Source organism: Micromys minutus, assembly GCF_963924665.1.
Source record: "Micromys minutus genome assembly, chromosome: 9".
Taxonomy (NCBI): Eukaryota; Metazoa; Chordata; class Mammalia; order Rodentia; family Muridae; genus Micromys; species Micromys minutus.
The window spans coordinates 61,656,185-61,680,836 of NC_137978.1; the positions used below are offsets into that span (position 1 = coordinate 61,656,185).

At 48.4% G+C, this 24,652-nt stretch overlaps 1 protein-coding gene across 3 annotated transcripts in view; it reads left to right on the forward strand.

Moving 5' to 3' along the window:
• The first annotated feature begins 923 nt into the window (after nt 1–923).
• CLSTN1 (calsyntenin 1) overlaps nt 924–24,652 on the forward strand; it is a 59,348-nt gene continuing 35,619 nt past the window's right edge. For all 3 annotated transcript variants that reach the window (XM_080921214.1, XM_080921216.1, XM_080921215.1), the window contains exon 1: nt 924–1,236. In XM_080921214.1, coding sequence (XP_080777340.1) covers nt 1,146–1,236 — 91 coding nt within the window. In that variant the 5' untranslated portion in view covers nt 924–1,145. The remainder of the gene's footprint in view (nt 1,237–24,652) is intronic.

Sequence of the window (24,652 nt, forward strand, 5' to 3'; positions counted from 1 at the left end):
TTTCCTCATTCGAAAAATGGAACCAATTAAGCCTCCAAAGGTGCAGTGCTCACGGAAGCCTACCGTGACTGTCAGCTCTCTTCACTAGAATGGGACAGTGTGTGTGTGTGTGTGTGTGTGTGTGTGTGTGTGTGTGTGTGTGTGTGTGTGCACGCGCGCGCGCGTCCAGATTACAAGAGGCCTACAAGAAAAAGAGACAGACTCCAGAGAACCCTGTAGAGAACCCTAGAAAGGGCTCTTGTTTTGAATCTCTAAATTCCTAAAGGATGTTTAGCATCTTCTTTATCGTGCTATAAGCCTGTAAGCCACAAAAGGTTTCTACTTTTTGTGTAAATACTGTAAATACTGTAAATCAAGAGTCCCTGGAGACAGGAGTCCCTTCCCAAACCCCCAGACTGGAGCTGGAGAACAAGCACAGCCGCCCCAGGCTGTTTACCAAACTCTTGGGGATGGACTGTGTCCCTGCAACCTTTCCGGACCCCACAAGCTCCGCTCATCACCTCCTCTCGGCAGAGGAGGTCACTGAGGTGCTTGGATGAAGTGACCAGGTGCTGGAGCTACGAGGCCCATGGATCTGCAGTCCTAGGGGGTGGAAGAACAAGTCCTTAGGTTCGGAAACCGAGGCGCAGATCTCTAAGAGCCTTGCGGGGGGTGGGGGGGCTTCCAGGTGCAGCGTCCAGGGGCGCGCGCGAGGAGGAGGAGTGGATGCTCCGGGGCGGCCGCGGGCAGGGGGCGCGTCCTGCCGGTCCCTCCCGACTGCTCTCGGGCCAACCCTCCCCGGCGCGTCCCCGCAGGCGCGCACCGAAAGCTCAGCCTGTGGGCTCGCGCACCCGCGGAGCGGGGAGCGCGCGCGCGCGCTCTGCCTCCCCGCCCCGCCCGCCGCCACCCCGCCCCCGGCCGGGTACCCTCGCCGGACCCGAGAGAGAGCGCCGCCGCCATCTTAGCCGCCGCCGCCGCCTCCAGCGCAGCGCTGCCGACGAGGGGAGGGCGCGCGCGGCCCAGCAGCACGGCGGCTGCCGCTCCCAGCCCGGTGCTCGCCGCGCCGCCCAGCCGCCGGCCCCGGGCTGCCCGCGCCCCTCTCGGCGTCCCGCGCGACTCCCTGCTGCTTCCGCGTCGGGCCGGCCGCGGCGCCCCGAGCCCGAGCGATGCTGCGCCGCCCTGCGCCCGCGCTGGCCCCGGCCGTCCGGCTGCTGCTGGCGGGGCTGCTGTGCGGCGGCGGGGTCTGGGCCGCGCGAGGTAAGCGGCGGGGCGCGGTGAGCCGGGTGCGGGAGCCATAACCGGGTGCAAGGTTGGGCCGAGTGCAGGAGTCATGCGGGGGTCGGGGCCGGGTGCGGGAACCGTGCTCGAGTGCAAGGTGGGGGGCCGAGTGCGGGAGTCGTGCGAGGCGGCGGGGTTATGGGCAAGGTGGGTACAGTGCTGCAGTCTTGCAGGGCCTTTGGGTTCTGGGCCGAGTGCGGGAATCGTGCCAGAGCCCAGGGTTCGGGTCCTAGCGCGCGCATTGTGCAAGGTTCGGGTCCGAGTGTGGGAATCGTGCGGAGGCCCAGGGCTCGGATACGATTGCGCGAATCATATTGGGCAAGGTTTGGGGGTCCGGGTTCGGGAATAGTAACCGGGTGCAAGGAGGGGGCAGAGTGCAGGAGTCGTGCAGGACCCGGGGTTCAGGTCCGAGTGCGCGCGTGGTATTGGGCGAGGCTGGGATCCGAGTGCGCAAATCATCTCCGGCAAGGTTCGGGGCCCAGATCCTATCAGGTGCACAGGTGCAGGACCCAGTGCAGGAATAGTGTCAGAGCACAGGGACCGGTGCCCAGTGAGGTCGTTAGTGTTGCTGTGGCTCGGGGTTCCGACCCGACTGTGGGACTGATCGCCTGGGCGCGGGGCTCCTGGCTCAGTGCGGAACATCGAGCCCGCTCGCTACGTGAGGTTCAGGTTCAGGCGCTCAGAGAAGAGCTCCGGAGAACCTTGGCGCGCGCTGCAGATGCCTGGGGAAAGCCAATTTCGTTCGCGGGCGGGGCACCTGGGCCTTGACTGTCCTAGTTGTAGCCTCAGGGTGGTTGAGGTGACGGTCTAGGGAGATCTGGGGACGCTGGGGGTGGGGTTGGGGGGTCAGCTCATTTTCCAGTAGCGCACGCAGGCTGGGGGTGCGCCCCCCGGGTGGGGTGCAGTGTACGTGTGTTGGGTGATCGGCCTAGGGATGCATGCACGGATTTTGGTGTGTGCTTACATAAGATTCCACTCCTCCGCATCACTTTTCCAAGATCCCGGTTCTCTGCTGCGGCTAGGTGGACACCACGACTTCGCCCCTTTTCGCCTCCTCCCCGCGTCCTTTAAACGCGGTTTCGGAAGTAGGAGAGGCAAAAACTCCGCTCCCTTCCCACCCTTTTGCCCAAAGACGAAATTAAGAAGGTGTTTGTGACCACTTTTCATCCTCCAGTGTGAACGAAGTGTTTAGCCCCCGCAGCTTTACTCAGAGTAATGTACCAGGCTTGTATGACCACCACAGAAACCAGACAGCCCCGCTAATCCCTTAGGAGCGTAGGAGGCGAACATTTCTTTGCTAACTGATTGTTTTAAATCTTCGTGCACTTCAACTAAACGTTTTACCTGTCTTCTGATATTGACCGAGGTTGCCACCAAAAAAAAAAAAAAAAAAGCTTACGCATTGCAGATGAAGGTTTCTGAATGGAACTTGAAACCATAAACATTTTCCCTGGTCGTAAAGTGTTCTAGGTATACAGTCTGTAGAGTGCTCGAATCTATTTTCTTCGAGTGTATATTTTGGGAATCAAAAGAGCTTTTGTAGGAGGAGGATTGATAGACGTCTGGGTGAGATGGTCACACAATAACTTTGCAAGCTTTAAAAAAAAAAAAAAAGATTCTTTTTCTCCTTGGCCTGACGTAGGAAAGTTGTGTTCACAAAAAGGGCAGAAGAGGGCAAAGCATCCTTTGTTCCAACGTGCCACACAGAGGGTGATAAACTGAAAACGTCTTTTATTTCATCTAGAACATTCTGTCCATTCTTGTCAAATTCAGCTCCTTGCCACTAAGTATCTAATTACCATTTGATTTTGGGGTTTTTTTTTTTTAAAGTTTCATCAAACCAAGTATGAAATGAGTTTTGAAGCCTGGTTTGAAGAGGGAAAAAAGTCAATGTTGCTTCTCTTGGGGGAAAAAAAACAAATCCATACATGAAGTGGGGGGCGGCTGGAATGGGTAATTTGGAAACAGTTCAGGTAATATTTGGTTGAGTTGGTAATAGCATTGTTTGCTTGAATCTCTGCTTTTAAGGCTTTTAAAGCGTGTCCCTACACCTACCTACATGGCTTCTCATTGTTTAATTACTTCGGTAAACTACGGTTCAGTCTCACCTGATCATCTTCACGGCTGAGAGGAATGTGAAATTTCCAACGTCTTCAAAGTAAAAATGTTTGAACATCAGTTTTCTTTTTACATTAGTTGTTTTTTATCCCCCCAGCCTGCGTGGTCATGAATATTCCATGACATGCTAATAAAACAATTTCAGTTTGAAATGCTACAAATGAGTTTTATATGTAAATATGCAATTTCTGGAGGCACTTTCCCTGGGCTCATTATTTCAGTGAACATCTGAGTCCTCCCTGCAGCGTTGGTGCTGGAGACGGAGCCCAAGGCCTGTAGCTGGGCAGGCGCTCTGCTCCTGAGCCCCGCTACCCCACACTGCCCCACACTGCCCCTTCAGTATTCCCATTTGTTTCTTGTTGCTATATGGAATGGCATAAGATGCTGTTCGTCATCTAAATGCCTTGATGATTATGAATGACATGAAGGTCACACGCAGACTTACAGTGAGAAATGATATCTATCCTAACACAAAATTGTGTCTTACAACTACTAGTTGTCTTTTGAAAAATCTGCCCCCCACCCCCATCTTTGAGATAGTCTCTCTCTGTAGCCTGGGACTTGTTGTGTAGACCAGGCTGGCCCTGAGCTTTGTGATTCTCTGAGCTCTTTTTCTCATTGTTGAAGTTACATATATGCACTTCCTGTCTGGCTAGTCCATTTCGTTTTGTTTTAAGAGTATTTTAGAGTTTCACTTTATTTTAAAAAATCAAGTAAATCAAAATATAGAAGTCTCTTCTGCGTGTCCTGAATGGTCATGTCTACAGCAGCCGAGGAGACTGGGAGATATCATCAGGAAACAGAAACTGAGAATTGAAATAAGAAAGATACATGAATATAAGATTCACTGTTTCTGTTTGTTTGCTTTTTTCTTTGTCTTTTCCTTCCTTCGTTCTTTTCTCTTTTTGCTTTTGGAGACAGGATTTCTCTGTGTAACAGCTCCGACTGACCTGGAACCAGCTTTGTAGACCAGGCTACCCCAAATTCAGAGATCCTTCTTCCACTTATGCCTCCTGAGTGCTGAGATTAAAGGTGTGTCACCACTGCCCAGCGAGATTTCACACAGCCCCAAACTGAAATATTAGGGGGTTTGTTGTTGTTTGTTTGTATTCTTTGTTTTTTACTTCAAAATCAAGATGCCAACAGTAAGCCGTAAACTAGGAGCACCTAGGCTTTCCTCCTTATCCTGATTGACAGCTGAAGTTTCTCTAGAGAGACAGGTACCCACTTGAGGATTGAGGCTGGGGTCTTGCAGATGGCTGAAGAAATAAATGCATGCTGCACTGCGTCTCCTGCCCCTCACCCCTCTACTGGAAGTACTCTGTCGTTCTGTCTGTCTGTCTGTCTTCCCAACCCCTATTCTCCCTTTCTCTACTTCACTTGCTCAATTTGCATAGCGTTTACCCCATTACGTTTTTTTTTTTTTTAATTTGGGGAGAGGGAAACATACCATCTAGCCATCTCAATAGCCCCTGCTAAATAGGTTTTTAGAAATAACTTTGAGGTGGCGGGGATTATTTAAATACAGAATTTAGTACTATCCTTAGTCAAACACTTTATTTATTTGGGCCTGTAAATGCAAAAGAATTAATAAAATGTTTAATGTAAATGTTAATAAAATCCTTAGTGTGTCATAGTTTAAAAATCTTTTTTTTTCCCCTTTGCTTAAATAAACTGTGAGCTACCATGTGGGTGCTGGGAATTGAACTCAGGTCCTCTGGAAGAGCAGCCAGTGTTCCTAACTGCTGAGCCATCTCTGGCATAAATTTTTTTTTGGGGGGGGGGGACTGTGTGGTTTGAGACAGGATTTCTCTGTGTGGCTCTGGTTGTTCTGGAACTTGCTCTGACTCACAGAGATCCACCTACCTCTGCCTCCCAAGTGCTGGGACTCAAGGCGTACACCACCACTGCCTGGCCTGTAATTTCATTTTTAAGCCAACAAGAGCGACTTATTTATGTATGTGAGAATGTAGCCTTAAATGACATTTTTGTGAAATATATAATTTCTTATTGAAGTTGGAAGATGCTATAATTGTGACAAGTTTCAGTAGCTGGGTAAGTTTCAAGTCTGTTTAAAACGGTGAATCTGAAGTATGGTTTTATTGTTTATTTTCTAACAAAGCTGAAAAGAAGTGTTATCACCCAGGTGTCATTATGGAGACTGGGGAGGTGGAGGCAGAAGAATAAGGTTTGAGGTCGTTCTTGGCTGCACAGAAAGTTACAGGCCAGTTTGGGCCATAGGGGCGTGGGTTTGGAACAGATAAACAAATTGCATTATTTTCTCAATTGTTTTGTATGATAGGAAAAGGTGGTTTTCTTTTTCTTGATAGAATTTTCATTTAAAAGAACTGAGACAGGACTAGTGGGGTGGCTTAATGGGTATGACACTTTCCATTACAGCTGACCCTAAGGTGCCTCTTGGAGACCCACATGGTAGGAGAGAATAGACTCTCTCAAGTTGTACTCTGATCTTCATACATGAGCCAGGACACTTGCAAGCTCCCCGCCAAAATACATACATATAGTAAGGAAAACCACTTAAAAAAGATCCGAGGGCTGGAGAGATGGCTCAGTGGTTAAGAGTCTCACTACTGCAGAGGACCTAGGTCTGGTTCCCAGAGGCCTATAGCCATATGTAATTCCTGTTCCAGTGGATCTGGTGCCCTCTTCTGGTCCCCAGGGGTACTGCACACATGTGGTGCACAGACATGCAGGTGAAACACGTAACAAAGATAAATAAATCTTTAAAATCAAAACAAACCAGGCATGGTGACATATACCTGTAATTATAGCACTGAGGAGGGTGAAGCAGGAGGATTGCCACAAGTTTGAAGCCAGCCTGGGCCCTGCAGCAAGTTCCAGTCCAGTGCCAGAAGACTGTACCTCACGTATTTGGGTTGAGGCTGCAGAACACTCTAGCTTGCTTTCCCCGTGGTCATGATTTGGTGGGAACGGAGTTTCTCAAAAGGAATCCATCTTTGCAAATGGAAATTTAAGATGTTGATTCTCCTGTAAAATGCAGCTTACGCAGGACGTGGGGAATGTGTGCTGTAGACTGAAGATGGTTTATGCAGTCATGTTCTCTCTACTGGGAGAGGGAGCGCCTCCATGGAAGCAAGGGGAGTGGGGGAAAAGGGGATAACATTTGAAATATAAATACAGGGACTATTCAATAAAAATGAGAAAAAGCAAACAAACGCCACTGTGCCCTTTAGACACAAGCAGAGCCTATGAAAAGGCCACAGGTGGGAGCCACATGCTGTGGCAGCCCCTCCCTGAACATCTTTGTAAGAGCCACCACAGCAATGAACTTAGTGGTGCAGAATTGTCCTGCCCTTTGTGTCCGGGATTTAACTGTGATTTTGCCCATCTTATCTAGCTTTAGGTTGGTATTATTAGAGCAGACATTTTCACAGGATCCCTTGCTGAGTGCTTAAAAAAAAAAAGGTTCTCAGCAAAGATTCAATTACTTCAAAGTAACTGAATATAGATATAGATACGTACTTAAAAACCTGAGAACTCATCTGAAGGTCAGCTCCCTTCCACTCCGAACCCCAGCAGGAAGAGTGTGGCAGGCAATGTACCAAAAGAAGGTCTGTTTTCCTTTGTGCCTTTTTTCATCAGAGGTGGGCATTGTCTCAGTCACCTGCTTTGGGTCAGCTCCCAAGAGCTCCCGTTGAGTCTCTTCCCAGTTTCTCTGTTTAACCCTTTCAACATCGCATATGTGTGAAGTAAACAGTCAGCCTCTTGAGGTCAGGAGAAAGTCAACATTCCCATATCTACTTAGTAAAACAATTAACTGATAATTCTGTTGTAGCTGGAACTCAGGGCCCTGTGTGTGCTCAGCAAGTGCCCTGCCAGCAAGCTACGTCCTATCAGTCCCTTTGAAACAGCACTGTGGAAGTATAATTCACAACCCATAAAATTTACATGTGTGTGTGTGGGGGGGGGGGTTGACATCTGATATCTTTCTCTTTTGCCCTTCAGCTTGTTTTGTGATCCAGGGTTCACCATTTGGCTAGCCTGACTAACCAGTGAATCCAAATGTCTCCATTTCTCTCCACCCCAGGAATAGGCACATTAATTACACACACACACACACACACACACACACACACACACACACACACACCCCTTAGGAGACAGCCTCATATGCCACCACCTCTGGCCTTGCATGTCTGACCCTCCTGTTTCCACCCCCGCCCCAGTGCATGCTGGGATTATATATAGGCTTGCACTCCTAGTGCTGAGATGGAACCTGAAAGTAACCCTTTAAAGCATACCATTTGGTGGTGGTGATACTCATAAATTCACAAGTACCCTTGCCACAATCGGATCCATCCCAGACCCTGTGCGCAGTGGCAGTCACAGGAGTGACTTTGGCAGGCACTGGTTTTCTGTCTGGATTTTCTGGACACGGCATGCCAGTGTTCTTACTGACCACACCCATTAGTGCGTTTGCAAGATATATCAATGTCGCAGCCTGGGTCAGAAGTTCATTAAACACTTTGGCCAAGTAGTACTCCACTGTGCTACATTTTATGTATTTATTCATCAGTTGGGAGGCATTGGGTTGCATCCACTTAGTGCTTTTTCTTTTTTAAAAAAATTATTTATCCGATGTATAAGAGTACACTGTTGCTTCAGACACACCAGAAGAGGGCATTGGATCCCATTACAGATGGTTGTGAGCCACCATGTGGTGACTGGGATTTGAACTTGGGACCTCTGGAAGAGCAGTCAGTGCTCTTAACCCCTGAGCCATCTCTCCAGCCCATGCTTAGTGCTTTTTCTGTACTATGAATATTTACATATAAGATTTTGAGGATGTGTCGTTAGATCTCTTGAGTATATATGTAGGAGTGGGATTTGTAGGTCCTATGCTAAGTCCTCCATTTCTTCCTACTCCCTTTCCTCCTCTTCTTCCTCCTCTTTTCTTCCTCCTCCTCTTCCTCCTCTTCTTCCTTTCTTCAAATCTCAGGTAGCTCAACCTGGCCTGAACTGATTGAGTATCTGGGGTTCTCACTGGTTCTCTCTCTGATCCCGCCGCCAAGAAGAGAGACCCCAGGTTTTTACCAACGATCCTTTTGGTTTAACCTGACTTTACTCAGAGTTTCCACCAGCCTGCAGCCTTCACAGTTGCCCAAGGGAGGATTCTTCTGCTCCAACAGCTTCTTCAGCTGCTGTCTGTTCTTACTGGGGCAAAGAGGCTTTCACCTAACCGGTTTCCTCCCCTCCCCACCCCCAGGGCTCTGGATACAAAGCCTCTTTTTTTTTTTTTTTCTCCTGCTCCAATTTCCTTTACACTGTATCCTGTCACTCTTTCCTTCTTGGCGTCATAGCTTTTGGCCCTTTGTCACCTTTTACTCTAAGAGGCCAATGCTTTGTGGCCCTGCATCTTCCAAGTTCTGAAGCTTGGTGATCTGAGGTGGAGCCAGCCCACGTGGGGGACACATGCAGAGTGTGGGTCTAGGCTTCCGAGTCGGGCTGAGCTTCATGAAGGGGCTGAAAATGACACATAAAGCCTTAGGCTTCAGCTGGTGAGAAGGTAGATGACAGTTGCTCATTCATTGTTATGCTAACCAAAGACCGGAGTTTAAAAAATTAAGTTATTTTGTCTGGTCTTTTGATTTTATTCTGTGATTAATGTTCCCTATTTACCCAGCCTTTAATCCTGGTATAAAACATTGAGAGATGCATTTTTAGATTCAAAAGCAATTTAAAACTCAGTAAAAAGTAACTGTCATTTTGATACCCCCTTAAAATAAAAGATATTTACTCTAAGTTCTTCCGATACTTCTGGTCCTTCTGCCTGTACTACTGGTGTGTGCTGTCACAGCAGTCTATGGGAGCAGATACACACACCCCTCATTCACACATTCACACTCGAGTGTGGCTTTGTGCATTCTAGGTGAGTACTCTAAGGCCAAGCCACACTTGAAATTGTGTGTGTGTGTGTGTGTGTGTGTGTGTGTGTGTGTGTTCCAGACCAGCTTAGAACTCACTATATCACCCTGGCCGGTCTTTTAACTTTCCACTGGCCTCCTTCCCCAGCCATTGCATACCCACCCTCCCAGCTGATGATCTGGCCTCATGGGAGACTCCCGTCTTCTATTTTCTAACAGCCTCAGAATGGAGGCCGCCCCTTTGTGTGCACATCACCTTACCAGAGACCTGTCATTCTAAGTCCATCAGAAACAGTCAGAGCAAGTGGAGTTGCTGCGTGACTGGAGGGATTAAAACCCCGTGTCAGACAGATTGTGTTTACCTTTAGAATATGTTGACTAATTCCTGCCAGTTCCGTGTTGCATATGGAATTAGCACCTAGGAGGACGGTCATGAAAATTCACGGCTAATCCTCTGTCATCTCTTTTTCCTGCCTTGCATCTCAAACATTTATCATGAGTAAGAACTGTGTACACGGACTTGACTATGATTCCCGGCCTCCTGGGTAAAAACTGTGGAAGAACAGTGGGGTGGGAGCTGGCACAAGAGCCGTAGCCAGCTCTGTGACTGAGCCCTGTCACTGCGCTGCATTAACGGCTGGGCAGCTCAGAAATCCTCAGGGAAGGTTATAAACCCGAGTTGGTGAGGGCTGATCTTTTCCTGAGCATTTGTAAATATCTTCACACTCCTCTGTGAATCCTTGGTGAAGCGGTTTTGTTGTTGTTGTTTTGCTTGGCAAAGGTTTAAAAAGGCCCTGCCCAGGTGTATGAGTTCATGTGCTTGCTTAGCAAAAGGATGATTAGGACGCATCATCTAACTTCAGAGTCTCAAATGTCAAATAAAGACCCTGTGGCTAGAGAGTCCAGCAGTTAAGACATCTTGCTGCTCTTCCAGAGGACCCGAGCTGGTTCCTGGCATTCTTACCGGGCAGCTCACAACCACCAGTAATTCTTGCTTCCGGTGGCTTGGTGCTAGAGGACGTGCTCTGTATGAGTGATCTCCGCTATTGCAAAGGTAAAACCTGGGAGCTGGGGAGGTGGCTCAGGTTTGGTTCCCAGCACTCACCTGGCAGCTCATCTCTATCCATAATGCAGTCCCAGTGCCCTCAGACCTCTGCAGGCAGTACATGCATGCAAACCCACTCATGCACAGAAAATGAAATATCACAGCAGAATGCAGTGATAGAGACTCTGACTGCGGGTGGAAAACCATGGATCAGCGGACAAAGGCGCTTGCTGCACAAGCCTGAATTTCCGGAGCCCGCGGTGGAAGGAGAGAACCGAGCTCTGAAGCTTGTTCTCCAGTCTCCAACTGTGTGCTCTGGCGCATGAACTCATATTTCTGTCTACCTAAATAGCATAAGGACCAATAAAAACCTAGGTGCCTTCTCCGTATGAATTGGGTGTGTGTCGTAGGCAAGGATACTGCCATCGGGCTATCCCCAGTCCTGGACAATGTCATGTTGCTCCAGTTCTACCGGCTTTAGTAATGTGGGCTGCAGTATCAGTCTTTGTCTCAGTGAAAAGTTTTAGAGGCCATTCATGGTCAGTGATACATAGTGGTTTATCTAACTGGTTGAGTTTTATTGACCCTTAAAAAAAAAGCTATAGGAGCTGGAGAGATGGCTCAGTGGTTAAGAGCATTTGTTGCTCTTGTAGAGGACTCAGGTTCAATTCTCAGCACCCACAGATGCTCACAGCTATCTGTGACTCTAGGGGCTGATGTCCTCCTCCGTTTCCATCAGGTACCCAAGTAGTCCATACACAGAATAAAATGAACGTGCTGCTGATGGTGAGGGGTCTGAGTGGCGCTGCTTTTCTCTAATTACAGGAGGTACTGTCAAGGCCTGAGGTATGGGAGGTATGCCTGTGTCTTTAGTTGACGTCAAGGCCTTAGTATCAGAGCAGTGACCAGACACAGGGATGCCATCAGTATGTGGAATGAGCAGCCCAACGGATGTCCCCAGCGCCCTGTTTTGGAGGGGGCAGTGAGCCACTGAGAACGGGAAAGGCAAGGCTGGCGATGTCAGAGCTGGTAGCAGCCAGACTGCAGTGGTGGAAATGGCCTGTCAGAGCTGGTTGTGACTGGAAAATGCAGAAGGTGGGTGAGCTCGATCTCTGTGTGACCGGAGCTCTGGTGGTCCATGTCCCCTGTGGCTTTGGGTCTCATCCTGTGCCTTCTCATGGAAGAGACCAGGAAGCATACAGAGCAGCAGTCACAGTATGGGATCCTAGGTCTGCGTCTGGCATGTGGCAAAGGCAGAGAGAGCCTGGAGACCCCCTGTCCCTCAGCTTGAATGAGTGGCCACCTTCTGCTTGTGGGATCCGCAACCCTGGTCAATGAGCATAGCCCGGGGCAACATGAAGGCAAGCATGGCTCTTGGGCTGGGCAGACATGGTGCAGGCTTGACCGGTGGCTGGGAGAGATAGGCCGAGCTTCCGTGTCAAGCTGAAACTAGCGGCAATAGAGCAGCAGCTAAGGACATGGGGCAGAAGTTGTAACTTCTGAACAGTCCTGACTCTTGTTTTTTGAGACAGGGTTTCTCTGTGTAGCCTTGGCTGTCCTAGAACTCACAGAGAGCTGCCTGCCTCTGACTCTAGAGTGCTGGGTTAAAGACCATACAGGCCCAACAGTCCTGATTTTCAGTTTTAAGGGGGAGTCTCACTATATTGTCTGAGGTCGGACTTGAACTTTAGGACTCAAGCAATCCTGCCTACAAGCTGATTGAATTTTCTTCTAGAAATTCAAATATACACTGGTAAACTGAGGCAGCTCGTGCAGAAAGTGGTGATGGCACCTTGGCTAGAGTAGCCGATGTTGACAAAATTAAGCCATGTCTAGTCCATTAAAATCTCTCCTAGATGCCAGGAGTGTATTTTCTCTCTCCTCACTCAGATCCTGATGTCGTAAACTGGCCCTCAACACCCTCTGACTACAGGTTACTCAGACAGTAGTAAGCAAGAGTGAGGTAGATCTGTAGGAAAACAGTGTAGCCACACACCTACACCATCACATGGGTTCCTCCCAAGTCTCGTGTATGATGAAGAGATGGGGTGAAGAGTTGAGAAGGTGGAGAGAGGATTCCGCACCAGGGTGGGTAAGAAGGTAGACAACGGCCTGTCTGTTGTGGTCTCAGGGGGAGGGAGTGGAAGAGCCTCCTGGTGCCCCTGGATCAGGTCAGGCAGTCTGTCTGCTATAGGACTGTTTGGCCCTTTCTGAAACCTGTGTCTCCAGCTCCCCAGTGCAGATCCTCAGCCACCTCACTTGCCTTTCAGGGCTATTTATTAGTGTACATTGCATAAAGCCATGGCTGACCAAATGTACCTAAGAGTTTGTATTAAAGGATTTAACTTAAGAATTGCTGTTTGAAGCTGTCCCTTGGGTTTCTTAAATTATTTAATCTATAAGAATCAGATTTACTCTTTTGTAGAAGTGTTTCACCAAAGTAAAGATAAAGAGTGTGTTTTGGAGCTGGGCAGCTCAGTTGGTAAAGGTGCTTGGTGTGGAGACCTGTTGACTGGAGTCTGACCACACATGGGCTGTGCACGCATGCCCCCACTCACACACAAACCATCATGCATCCATGCACACTCATGTGAAAATTAAAACACAGATGGGGGCTGGAGAGATGGCTTAGTGGCTAAGAACATTGGCTGTTCTTGCAGAATTGGGCTCAGTTCCCGGGACTGGCTAAGAATTGTCTGTAATTCCAGTTTCAGGGGATCCAACACCCTCTGTAGGTAATGCATGCCCACGGTACACAGGGATACATGTAGGCAGGAGACATACACATAAAATAAAAATGAGCAAGTCACCAAAATAAATAAATAAATAAACAAACAAACTGTGGCCTGGAGAGATTAAACTGTATAAAAATTTAAACTGTGCTCAGGGATTCAGAGCATTGGCTGATCTTCCAGAGGATCCAGGTTCTATTCCTAGCACCCTCGTGTCAGCTCACAGCTGTCTGCAACTCTAGTTCCGGAGGATCTGACACCCTCACACAGACATACATGTAAGTAAAACACCTATGCATATAAAAAACTAAAAATGTAAAGTGTGTTTTACATAATTCCTTTTTAAATTTTTTTTTTTTAATTTGGTGACAGTCTGCGTCCCAGGCTGGTCTCGGACTATAGACTTAACTATAGTTGAGGACAATCTTCAACTTCCCATCTTCCTGCCTCTCCTTCCCTGGTACTGGGATTACAGTGCCACCTTGAGGGATTTATGCAATGCTGGGGTTTAGCCTGGGGTGTGCTGGGTAAGCCCTCTACCACCTGAGCTGTGTCCTCAGTTTCTCCATGGGTTCCCCTGTGCTCAGTGCTGGAGTGACGACAGGCAGGTTCCCCTCTGTCCATTGGCTCTCAAAGAGGAAGTCTTCCTAATGGGATGCCCATTAGGCCATGTTGTTGGACATTTGTTGGACTTACTTGAAGTGTTTCATTCATGTAGTGTGGGGCATGGCTGCTCGGTGTGTTAATCCCAGCGTTTGGGAGGTAGGGAGCTCTTTATTTGCTGTTTGTACCAGGCCCATCCCTGTAGTTTCTGCAAGCCAGAGGCTGAGGCAGGAGGATCATATCAGTTCAGGAGTTTGAGACCAGACTGGGTAGACCTGATACCAAACCAGACCAGACCACACTCTGGGGATGTAGCTGAACCTATTACCACCCTTCAGGGTTTTAGGACTTGGTGTGATTGTTTATGGTTTTTGTTTGTTTTGTTTTGTTTTGTTTTGTTTTGAAACAGAGTTTCTCTGTATAGGCCTGGCTGTCCTGGAACTTGCTTTGTAGACCAGGCTGGCCTTGAGTTCACAGAGTTTCACCTGTCTCTGCCTTGTAGAACTTGTGTTAATGTAATTTGCCAGGGAGCTGACCTCACACCCACTATTTTCAATTCTGAAATTTCCTAGGATTTAGGCTGGCTTGGCCTTACCAATTCTTCTGTATGGTGGCACTGTCCACTTGTCTCACAGAGGATGACCTTGAACTCACAACCTTCCTACCTTCATCTCTCAAGTATTGAAGTTACAGAAGTGCACTACCATGCTTTGCATTTATTTTCTTTTAAAGATCTATTAATTTATTTTTATGTCTGGGTGTTTTCCCTGAATGTATGTGTGTATGTGTGTGTGTATGTATGTATGTGTATGTATGTTCAGCAATACATGTAGTGCCTGTGGAAGCCAGAAGAGGATGTTGGAGGGCCCTCTGGAACTGGAGGTACAGAGGTTGTGGCCACCCCGAGGGTCCTGGGAACCAAACCTGGTCCTTTGCAAGAGCAGCCAGTGCTCTTAATCACTGAGCCATCTCTCCAGCTCAGTTGTGAACAGTTACTAACCAATCATCACCTTTGTTTCCCCTCCCGGGATGGCCCCTTGCTGTCGCTGTAAAGCGGCTGCTTTTTATAAAGCTGTGGTGAGTGGAGCCTGTGTTTGCTCTTTGCTTTATTTTCCTGAGAAATCTTTTGGGATTTCTCGGCGTCAGGCTTTACCCGGGGACAGTTCCACCCTTGGGACCTGCCCAGTGCCCGTGGGAAAGGACATGAACTGCTAACCCTAGGGTGTTTTGGTGTTATCCTTGATACGACCAGTGACTTGGTTTTGCTTAGACAACATTCTATACATCTGGCTCCCCTGATGGTGCTTTTCCCAGTCCTCACTGCTCTGTGTGAGTGTGTATGTGTGATTGTGTGATTGTGTGATTGTGTGTGTGATTGTGTGTGTGTGTGAGAGAGAGTGAGAGAGAGAGAGAGAGAGAGAGAGAGAGAGAGAGAGAGAGAGAGAGAGAGAGAGTCCTTTACTTATAAAGCTGGCAGCTTGCCTGCCCATTTGAACAGGTGATAAAGGCCTGGAATTGTATTCCATTAGGATGTTAAGTACTCAAAACCATTAAGCTTTAAAAGAAAAATCTACTAATTTGTCTAAAAAACAGCAACAATTAAAAAAACAAACCCTCAGTGACTGCATTGCAGTCCTGGAATTCTAGAAGTAAAAGGAACTTCAGAAGACATGCTGCTTACACATCACCGGAAGTAGCCGAGGTTGATACCTCTGTGAGTGGTTTTTGTAGCCCAGGACTAGCAGATTAAGATCGAATAGTGGAAAGACAACTTAGAGGTTAAGAGCACCAACTGCTCTTGCTGCAGACCTGGGTTCAGTTCCCAGCGCCTCTGTGGTGGCTCACAACCACCTAGAACTCCAGTTTCAGGAGATCCGACTCCCTCTGGTCTCCACTGGCTCCTGCATGTAAATTTTAAAAAGTTCTTAAAACAAACAAAAGGTTTGAGTGCAGTGTAGCTCAGGGTTAGAGCTTGTGCTGTGCTTGTGCAAAGCCCTGGGTTCCATTCCCAGCACACCCCCAAGTATTTCGCATAACCAGTACACTGTATTTAACCTCTATGGCATTTACATGGGTTGACATCTCAGGAACTTGGATTGTGCTCACTTGCCCTGTGGCTGCAGCATTGGCAGGTGCCTAAAATATGCTGTGGCTTCACTGAGTGCTGCCCTGTGTGGTATCTTCAGTGTGAGCCCTAACTAGCTTGCCTGTCTCCAGGGGAGCCCTCCTCGTCAGGGAGCTTTACCTGGAGGGCCTGTTCTGCCTCTGAGGCTGGAAGATACTATCACTGGCCGAATTCTGCCTGAGCATCCCACAGGAGGAGTTTGGGTGTGGCCACTCCCTACTGTGAGCTCTTCTCTGAGACCCAGATTTTTATCTCTGAAGTGAGGATAGAAACAATAGCCACCTGGGGTGAGAGTATTTGAACAGTAGACTAAGTATGTATGCAGTTTTATTAATTCCATGTAAATCCCTTGCACCTCTTCTTAAATTGAGACAAAATTTACATAATGTAATAGGGACAATTTCTTTTACATTCACGTGTGTGTGTGTGTGTGTGTGTGTGTGTGTGTGTGTGTGTGCGCGCGCGCGTGCTCATGTGTGCCGTGCCACAAATGCAGAGGTCGGAAGACAACTTGAAGGGCTTGGTTCTCTCTTTCCATTGTGTGGGTCCCTAGAGATTGAACTTGGGTTTTCAGGTTTGTGTTTATGTGGACACACGCTTTTGGTTTACATGGGTAAGTACCAAGGGCACTGGATCAGGGTGTCTCTTGGCTGAAACTGCCGGTGTCTTTCAGGGTAGTGTTTTGCCTCCACACTAGTAGTGCCTGAGAGTCCCTGCTTGTACCTTCCCCAGCACTTGACTGTTCTGTTAACTGGTCTGTTTATGGCATCTCACTGTTGTTCAGGTCAACAGCATACACAAGGAACATGTGTTCACACATTTACTCACCTTGCCGTCTGTAGAGGATTCTGTTTGTCTTTTGCCTGCCTGTGTTAAGATTGTTCATTCTGGGGGCTGGAGAGACGGCCTAGTGGTTAAGAGCACTTCCAGAGAACCCGGGCTCAATTCCCAGCACCCACATGGCAGCTCAAAACTGTAACTCACACCCTCACATAGACATACATGCAAAACACAAACACACATGAAATAAAAAACAATAATAGTAAAAATAAAGAAATCATTCATCTTCTCACTGAGTAGTCCTCTTGTCCTTGAGCTCCTGCCCTTGTCTTCATTTGAGGTGAGCTCTTTATTTGGTGTCCAGGCTGGTCTCAGACATCTGATCTCAATGATCCTCTTGCCTAAGTCTCTTGACGAGCTCTGGCTACAGGTGCGTCTGGCTTATCCATCCACCCACCCACCCACCCACCCATCCGTCCGTCCGTCCGTCCGTCCGTCCGTCCGTCCGTCCGTCCGTCCGTCCATCGACAGGTTCTCACTATGTACCCCTGGCTGTCTTAGAACTTATCATGTAGACTAGGCTGGCCTCAAACTCACCGATATCCTCCTACCTCTGCCTCTCAAACTCTGGGATTAACAATGTGCACCACTATGCCTGGCTGCACCTGGCTTTTTATTGAGACATATGAGTCCTTTGTGTATCTCGGGCGACAGTCCTTTATGTGAGACACCTTCGGTAGATGTGCTTTACCAGCCTGTGGCTTGTCTTACATCTTCTTTTTTTTTTAAGATTGATTGATTGATTGATTGATTGATTTATTATGAGTACACTATAGCTGTCTCCAGACTTACCAGAAAAGGGCATCAGATCCCATCACAGATGGTTGTGAACCACCAGGTGGGAGCTGGGATTTGAACTCAGGACCTCTGGAAGAGCAGCCGGTGCTCTTAACCGCTGAGCCATCTTTCCACATGGTGTTTTTTATAGAGCAGAATTGTGAGTTTTAACAACTTATTGATATGCACAAAATCACTGGGTTTTTCTTCTTTGTCATCTGTTTGGTTTGTGTATTTCTTGTGTGAGTTTTGGCAGATCTTGCCTTCCAAGGAGTTGATCCATTTCTTATAGTTCATCAAATTGTGGGCAAATAATTGTTTGTCTTATTCCTTTGTTCTTATGTCTACAAATCGTTTACTCTTTAAAAATGTTTCTAGCTTTATTTTATTATTATTTTTAATATTTTTATTTTGTGTGTGTTCTGCCTGTGTGTGTGTGTCTGTACATCACATGTATGTAGTGCCCTTGGAGGCCAGAAGAGGGCATCGGATCCTCTGGAACGGGCATTACTGAAGATAGTGAGCCACCATGTGGTTGCTGGGAATTGAACTCAGGTCCTCTGGAAGAGCAGCCAGTGCTCTAACCATTGAGCCATCTCTCCAGTCCTTCCTCTCTTACGTCTCTACCATCAGGAATCCCTTTTCTTAGCCTGTCTGGAAGTTTGTCTCTTTTTTTTGTTAGTTGTATCTTTTCAGAGAACCAACTTTGATTTTGTTGATGTAGCTCTATTTTTTTGTTTCATAAATAACTAACCTCTTTTATATCTTTGTTTTGGGGCAGCAGTGGTTCTCAACCTTCCTAACGCTGCTACCCTTTAATACAGTTCCTCATGCTGTGACTCCCAACGACAGAATTTTTTTTTTGCTACCTCACAACTATAATTTTGATAGTATTACGAATCATAATGTAAATACTTATGCAGAATATCTGACATGTGACCCCTGTGGGTTGTGACCCACAGGGTAAGAACCACTGCTTTAGGGGCTTTGTTTTCTTTTGGGGGCCTTACTAAGCCGGTCTTGAATTCTCTGACCCTCTAGCCCATGGCTTCTGAGAGGTAGGGATGGCTTGTTATTGGCCCTGGCTCAGGTTTCTTTTCTCTTTCTAATCACTCAAGTGTTGTTCAGTGATGGGAGTTATGAGGAATGTGTGGCTAGCCAATCTTATCACTGCGTGAGTGTCGAGTGTGTTTATATAGTCTTGGGTGGTATAACACAGGTATGAACATACCTGTACATACCTGTCTTCTGTGTAGCCTGGTTTACCGTTTTTAAGTTTATTTTAATTAAAGGACTCCAGATGCATGGTAGCCTGTACCTTCCCAGGGTTGAGATGGTCAGTATTTCTTTTCTGTCTTGTCTCATTCTTTGGGTCTCCACGGCAGTGACAGGCCTCCTTCCATGTCACCTCATGATGGCAGAAAGGACTACTTCTAAAATCACAGCATCTGTTGATGTTCCCTTTGGGTGGACCTCACCCGGCACCTTTTGATGCTTTTAACAGTGCTGCTCTGAGAATTCACATTTATGTGGCTGCTTTTTTTCCCCCTCTAGTTGTAAGGCACTAGGGATGGTGTTGTGTCCATTAGTTTATTGAGAAAGTTTCAGAAGTGGCAGAAATATTTTTTGTTTGTTTTTTTAAAAAGGTTCCCCCAATACACACCCCGACCCTTGAGAAAGGGTTCCTCTGTGTAACCTTGGCTGACCTGGAATTTCCTCTATAGATGAGGCTGGAAGATGTATTTTTAATCTTTATTAGTGTGTGTGTGTGTGTGTGTGTGTGTGTGTGAATGTGAATGTGAATGCATCCCACATACATGTGGGTGCTAAAGGAGGCCAGAAGATGACATTGGATCCCACAGAGCTGAAGTTACGGGCACTTGTGTGGTACCTGATGTGCTGGATACTGAACTCAGGTCCTCTGCAAATGCAGCGCGTGCCTTGCTCCCTGAACCATCTCCAGCCCCGGCAGAATCATTTTCATTTTCACACGTCAGCCAGCAAAGGGAACCCTTGTGCTTTGCCTGTGCCGGCACGTCAGCATTTCCCATCTTCCAGCCAAGCAGCTTCGAGTTCCTCGTTTGTTCTTCAAGTGACTTTGTTTCTCAAGTTTCCACCAGCCAGCCTGGCTTTCTTTCTGGGCACCTCCAACGGTGTGGATGTTGCCTGTCTGCTGAGGGTTCAGTGGAGGGCCCTATACCTGTCAGTGTCAGTGTGGCCAGCCCCCTTTTCTGTCTGTTCTGGTGCGAGGCTTCGTCCTTCCTCCATTCCATCTACCTTGCTGCCTGTGATGTGACCCTGCACATCCCTTCTCTTCAGTCTGGCCTCGTGTCATCTTCAATATGACAAATGGGTTGGAGGGAGGCCAGTGAGGACAGAGCCTTTGAAAGGTGGCTGGAGGAGGGTCTGGGTTCCTTTGGTTTCCTGATTCGGAGCCCTTTTGAGGAGGCTACCAACACATGGTAAGTCCTCCTGGCCTTACTTTGGCCTGTCCCTGACTCCCATCCTGCTCTCAGTCCTGGTTTATGGGGAAGCCTCGTCACGTGTTCCCAGGAAGCCTCGTCACGTGTTCCCAGGAAGCCTCGTCACGCGTTCAGGATCTCAGCTGAGTGAGGCAGTGAGGCTCAGGCCCGTGCTTGGCACTGAGCGAGCCGTAGCTGAAGTTTTGCCCTTGGTCTTTGCCTGAAGCATGCAGAGAACCTGTCCATGTGAAGCCTGGTTGCCAGCTCTTGCAGTTCCCCGTCTCCTCTAAAGACAGGAACCAGCCGACCGTGTGGTTCCTCCGCAGCAGCAACCATCAGATGGTCCAGCTTCGTCTCGCGCAAATCCGCCTTTGTGAGCACCATAGGTCCCTTAGAGAGCAGCTATGGGATTTAGAGCATACGGAATAAGAGCGTTACATTTATTTTGCAAGTAATACAAGGGCTTGTCAGAGCGCTAGTTTTGTGTCGTTGGTATCATAGGAACATAAGTAACAAAGGAGAGAGAGGGGAGGAGAAGAGGATCCTGATTTTCAGACTAGGCTTTCTTGCTTTATAGATGCTCATAGCCAGCCATCGTGAGCACTTAGGGAAGCAGCTGGTAAGGGTTTTGCATAGATAATGAATGTCAGCAGGTTTTCAATACCCCATGGCCTTTTTGGAACTGCGTGTGATAAAGTTTCCTATTGTGCGTGAAGGTCAGAGACCAAAACCACACAGGACTTGGAAATGCCACTGGACTATTAGTTACCGGCTCAAGACAGTGCCCTGCCCTATTTAAATTCAAGACAAATGTGGTGGTGATAAAGGAGGAGGGAAAGGTCAAATCCTGGCCTGTATTTTCTGATAGCACTAAAATAGGAAGTGAAGGAAATTATAACTTGTGTTTTGTGGGATAACTAGGTTTGTAGTCAGCACTGTAAGCCCCGCCCGCCCGCCCGCCTGCCGATAAGAGCTTGTGCAGACATCGACATGGAACCGTTCCATGAGTTACTGTCGGGATCTGCACCTTGCATGTTACCCATTTAATTCTATAGGAAAGTGCACAGGGCGGGGGGGGGGTGCTATAAAGAGGGCTCAGCAGTTAAGAGCATTGGCTGCTTTTGCAGGGGACCTGGGTTTGGTTTCTGGTACCCACAAGGTGGCTCATAGCCATCTCTTCCAGTTCCAGGGGATCTGATGCCCTTTTCTGGTCCCTCTTCTGGTCTTCAAGGGCACCAGGCATGCACGTGGTGCAAATGGGAAGCTAGACAGACAAGCTGATTCTGAAAAAGCAGTTTAGAAACAGTGGTTGCAGGGTTTATGTTGGAAACCCCAACCTTCCCTAAAGCACCCAGGAGCCGCACGCACGGAAAGAGACTGTTGGTAGCCCGGCACGGAGATTCTCCGTTACATTCAGAGACTTAGCAATCATCCATGAGATGATCTTGAGTAAGGGAACAGTGCCAAAGCAAAGCAAGAAGCTGGTGGTCTCAGCTGCGGGCGATGAGCCAGGGTTGGCTTCCTCCCAAGGTGAGGCACTGGGGAGAACTTACCCACTCAGCTGAGGAACCTTGCCACTTTCTCTAGGTGACACCTGTGGTTGGGAAGTTTGTGACAGCCACATAGAGATGGCCCTGCCAATGCTGCCACTGAGTCAGTCCAACTGTCTCAGCCTCCAGGGTGAGGTCGGGAGCTGTGCCACCCAGGCAGTGGGTGACCTTTCTTCCCTGCCACTCTGAGGTGTTCAGAGTAAGGTTTGATTTTCCCTGCCCTTGTCCTCAGGAATGAGAGGGTTTTCCAGCTTCCTCCCTCCCTCCCTCCCTTTGCCGGCTTCAGAGACAGACACCTGAGTGAGATGCATTGTCTCAACTCCAGTCTCCCTGATTCCTCTTCACACCTCACACCTCTCTTCCTGGGAAGCCGCTGCTCTGTGAAGTCAGCAGCCATCGCCTGAGGCAGGAGCTCAGAGGAAACCGAACCCCACCCACCTGACTCAACAATCTCCAGTTGCCTGAGACGGCACCATCTTCTGTGGCCTTTCTGGGTATTCTGGACTCCAGAGAGAGCCTGTTCCGATCGCAGGGATTCTGTAGCTCAGGGTGGGGCTCCTTCATCTCCGATGGAGGCTGGCCTGGGTCAGGACAGAAGGAAAGCCAACACCCAGAAGAATCCTGTGACACCAGGGCCACCATGACCTGGCCCTTCCCAGCCTCCCGCCAAACTCAGAGAGCGATTTCTGGTTTCCTCAACTCCTAAGGCCTGCCTTTCCTGAGCTCCTCACCTGTCACCTGTGGGAACATCCAGAAAGTGTTGCGTGAACTTTTGTTTGCAGTGCTTGGGGTCCAGTTGTACAAGGGGCTGTGATGCAAACCTTACCTGCTGCAGCCAGTCTCCAGACCCTGTCCAGTGCAGCACACCAACTACAGTACACTCATGGGATTGAAGAGCCCTGAGGACACTGGGAACTGTGTAGGAAGCTCAGGTGACTGTAAGGGTCACAGGTCATCGTGGGACTTGTCCTGGTTTCTGTTGGTACCTGCCCTGCTTTGGCAGGATGAATCTAATGTTGAGAAGAACAGACTGGAGACGTAGCACCTTCAGTTAATGTCACTGCGCTGGCGTGTGTGCTCCTGGAAAAGTGTGTGAGTGTGATCGGAAGGCACTTTGGGAAATTAGGTCTGACCTTTTGTGAGGGTCTTAGTGACAAGAGAGGGAGGTTTGGATAGCGTTTGTTGCTGCTGCTGTTGCTTGGGATGGAGCCCAGGATCTTGTCCATGTCACATTCTCACCATAGTGTAAGAGTAAAGAGCTGGATATGGTGGCACAAGCTCTTTATTTCACAGCAACTCTCTGTGTAGCCCTGGCTGTCCTGAACTCTTTCTGTAGACCAGGCTGGCCTCAAACTCAGATCCACCTGCCTCTGCCTCCTTACTGCTGGGACTGAAGGCATGCGCCACCAATGCCTGGCTGTGACACAGGCTTTTAAGCTCAGCATCTGGGAGGTAGAAGCAGGCAGAATTCTGTGCTTGATTTCCAGCCTGGTCTACATAGTGAACTCTGGTCTGAAGGCTTGTAAGGCAAGGGCTCAAGCAACAGGGCGGTCTCCCCAGTCCCTCTTTTGTAGATTTTCCTTAGCCTCCTCTCTGTCTTGTGCAGCAGAAGGCTAGCAGCCACACTATAGCTCCATTCAGCTCCTTGCTTCTTGTCTTCCCATGGGGCGGGTGTCTCTGCTTTTAGTCTCCTGCCCCCTTAGCCCTGGCACCCTGCTGTCCCTCTCCTGCAGGGCCAGGCAGGCACTTCCTGCTTCCTCCCTCATGGCCCTCCCTTGGAGCTTAGGTGGGAGAAGTCTTGGGGACTCTTTTCCAACCTGGGTAAGTCTCCAGTGTCCCCTGCCGCTGTCATTTCATCACATGAAGGGCTCAGTGCAGCTCTTCAGTCCCAGTGAGCCAGACTGTCACAGAGTCAGCCCACCCCTGGTGACAGGTTGCAAGCCACGAGCCCCTAGAGGGTCAAATCTGGCTCTGCCATGTTTGAACACATGATCACCTTGTAGGAAACTGGGCCTCTCATGATGCAGTGTCACAAGCCAGTGCTTTTTGTGACCGAAGTGAGAAAATATAACCTCATCCCCACCCCCAGTCCTCTTTATAGCTGAAGATGACCTTGAACTCCAAGTCCTTTGGCCTCTAACTTTGGGTGTTTTTATTATCGGACTATGTCTGTCTGTCTGTCTGTCTGTCTGTGTGTGCATGTTCACACCAGACGCTGATGTCATATGTCTTTTTTAATTGCTTTTCGCTTTACATATTGAGACACAGTAGGTCTCTCTCTAACCCAGAGATCCCTTGTCTGCACTACCAGGGCTGGGGTTATAGGCGGGTCCTGTGGGTGCTGGGGATCTGAATACCATTCCTCATGCCTATGTGGCAAGCACTTGATCCACGGAGCTATCTCCCAGCACCTTGTCTGTGCTATTTACCAAGAAAACCAAGTGCTTGTCTGTGTGGCTTAAGAATGTTTTGCAGATTGTGTGTTTATAAATCACACTAACTTGGGTGTTTTAAAGAGTACGGCTGATTTTAGTGCGCAAAGTGTTTTTTGAGACCGATATCTCTATGTAGCCTTGGCTGTCCCGGAACTTGCTCTGTAGACCAGGCTGGCCCCCAACTCAGAGATCTGCCCACCTCTGCCTGGTGAGTGCTGGGATTAAAGTTGTTGAACAGTCGCTGCCAGCCACATTGTTCTTCTTAGTGAGGCAGGTCCAAGTCGCCTCTTGAGAAAACAGGTAGAATTTGCCTTAGAGGGTTTTTGACTATGACTGGCTAGGCACAAACAGCTTGACTCAACCAGAGTCAAGAAGATGCTAGGGCCATCTCGTGTTTGGAGGTCCAACATTGCACATTTAGTCAGTTAGCTTGTTCCTCCTAGACATTTGCCTATTTTCATTGTATGAGTGTTTTGCCTGCATGTGTGTAAGTACACTAGGTTTTTTTTAAGGATTTATTTATTATATATAAGTACACTGTAGCTGTCTTCGGACACACTAGAAGAGGCCATTAGATCCCATTACAGATGGTTGTGAGCCACCATGTGGTTGCTGGGAATTGAACTTGGGACCTCTGGAAGAGCAGTCAGTGCTCTTAACCAGTGAGCCAGCTCTCCAGCCCAGTGTCTTTTTAATTTTTACATTTTATAATTAAGGTCATTATTATTGGCGTGTCTGTGTGCTAGTGCGTGTGAGTGTGCACCACAGTGTGCATGTGGAGGTCAGAGGATACCTTGCTGGA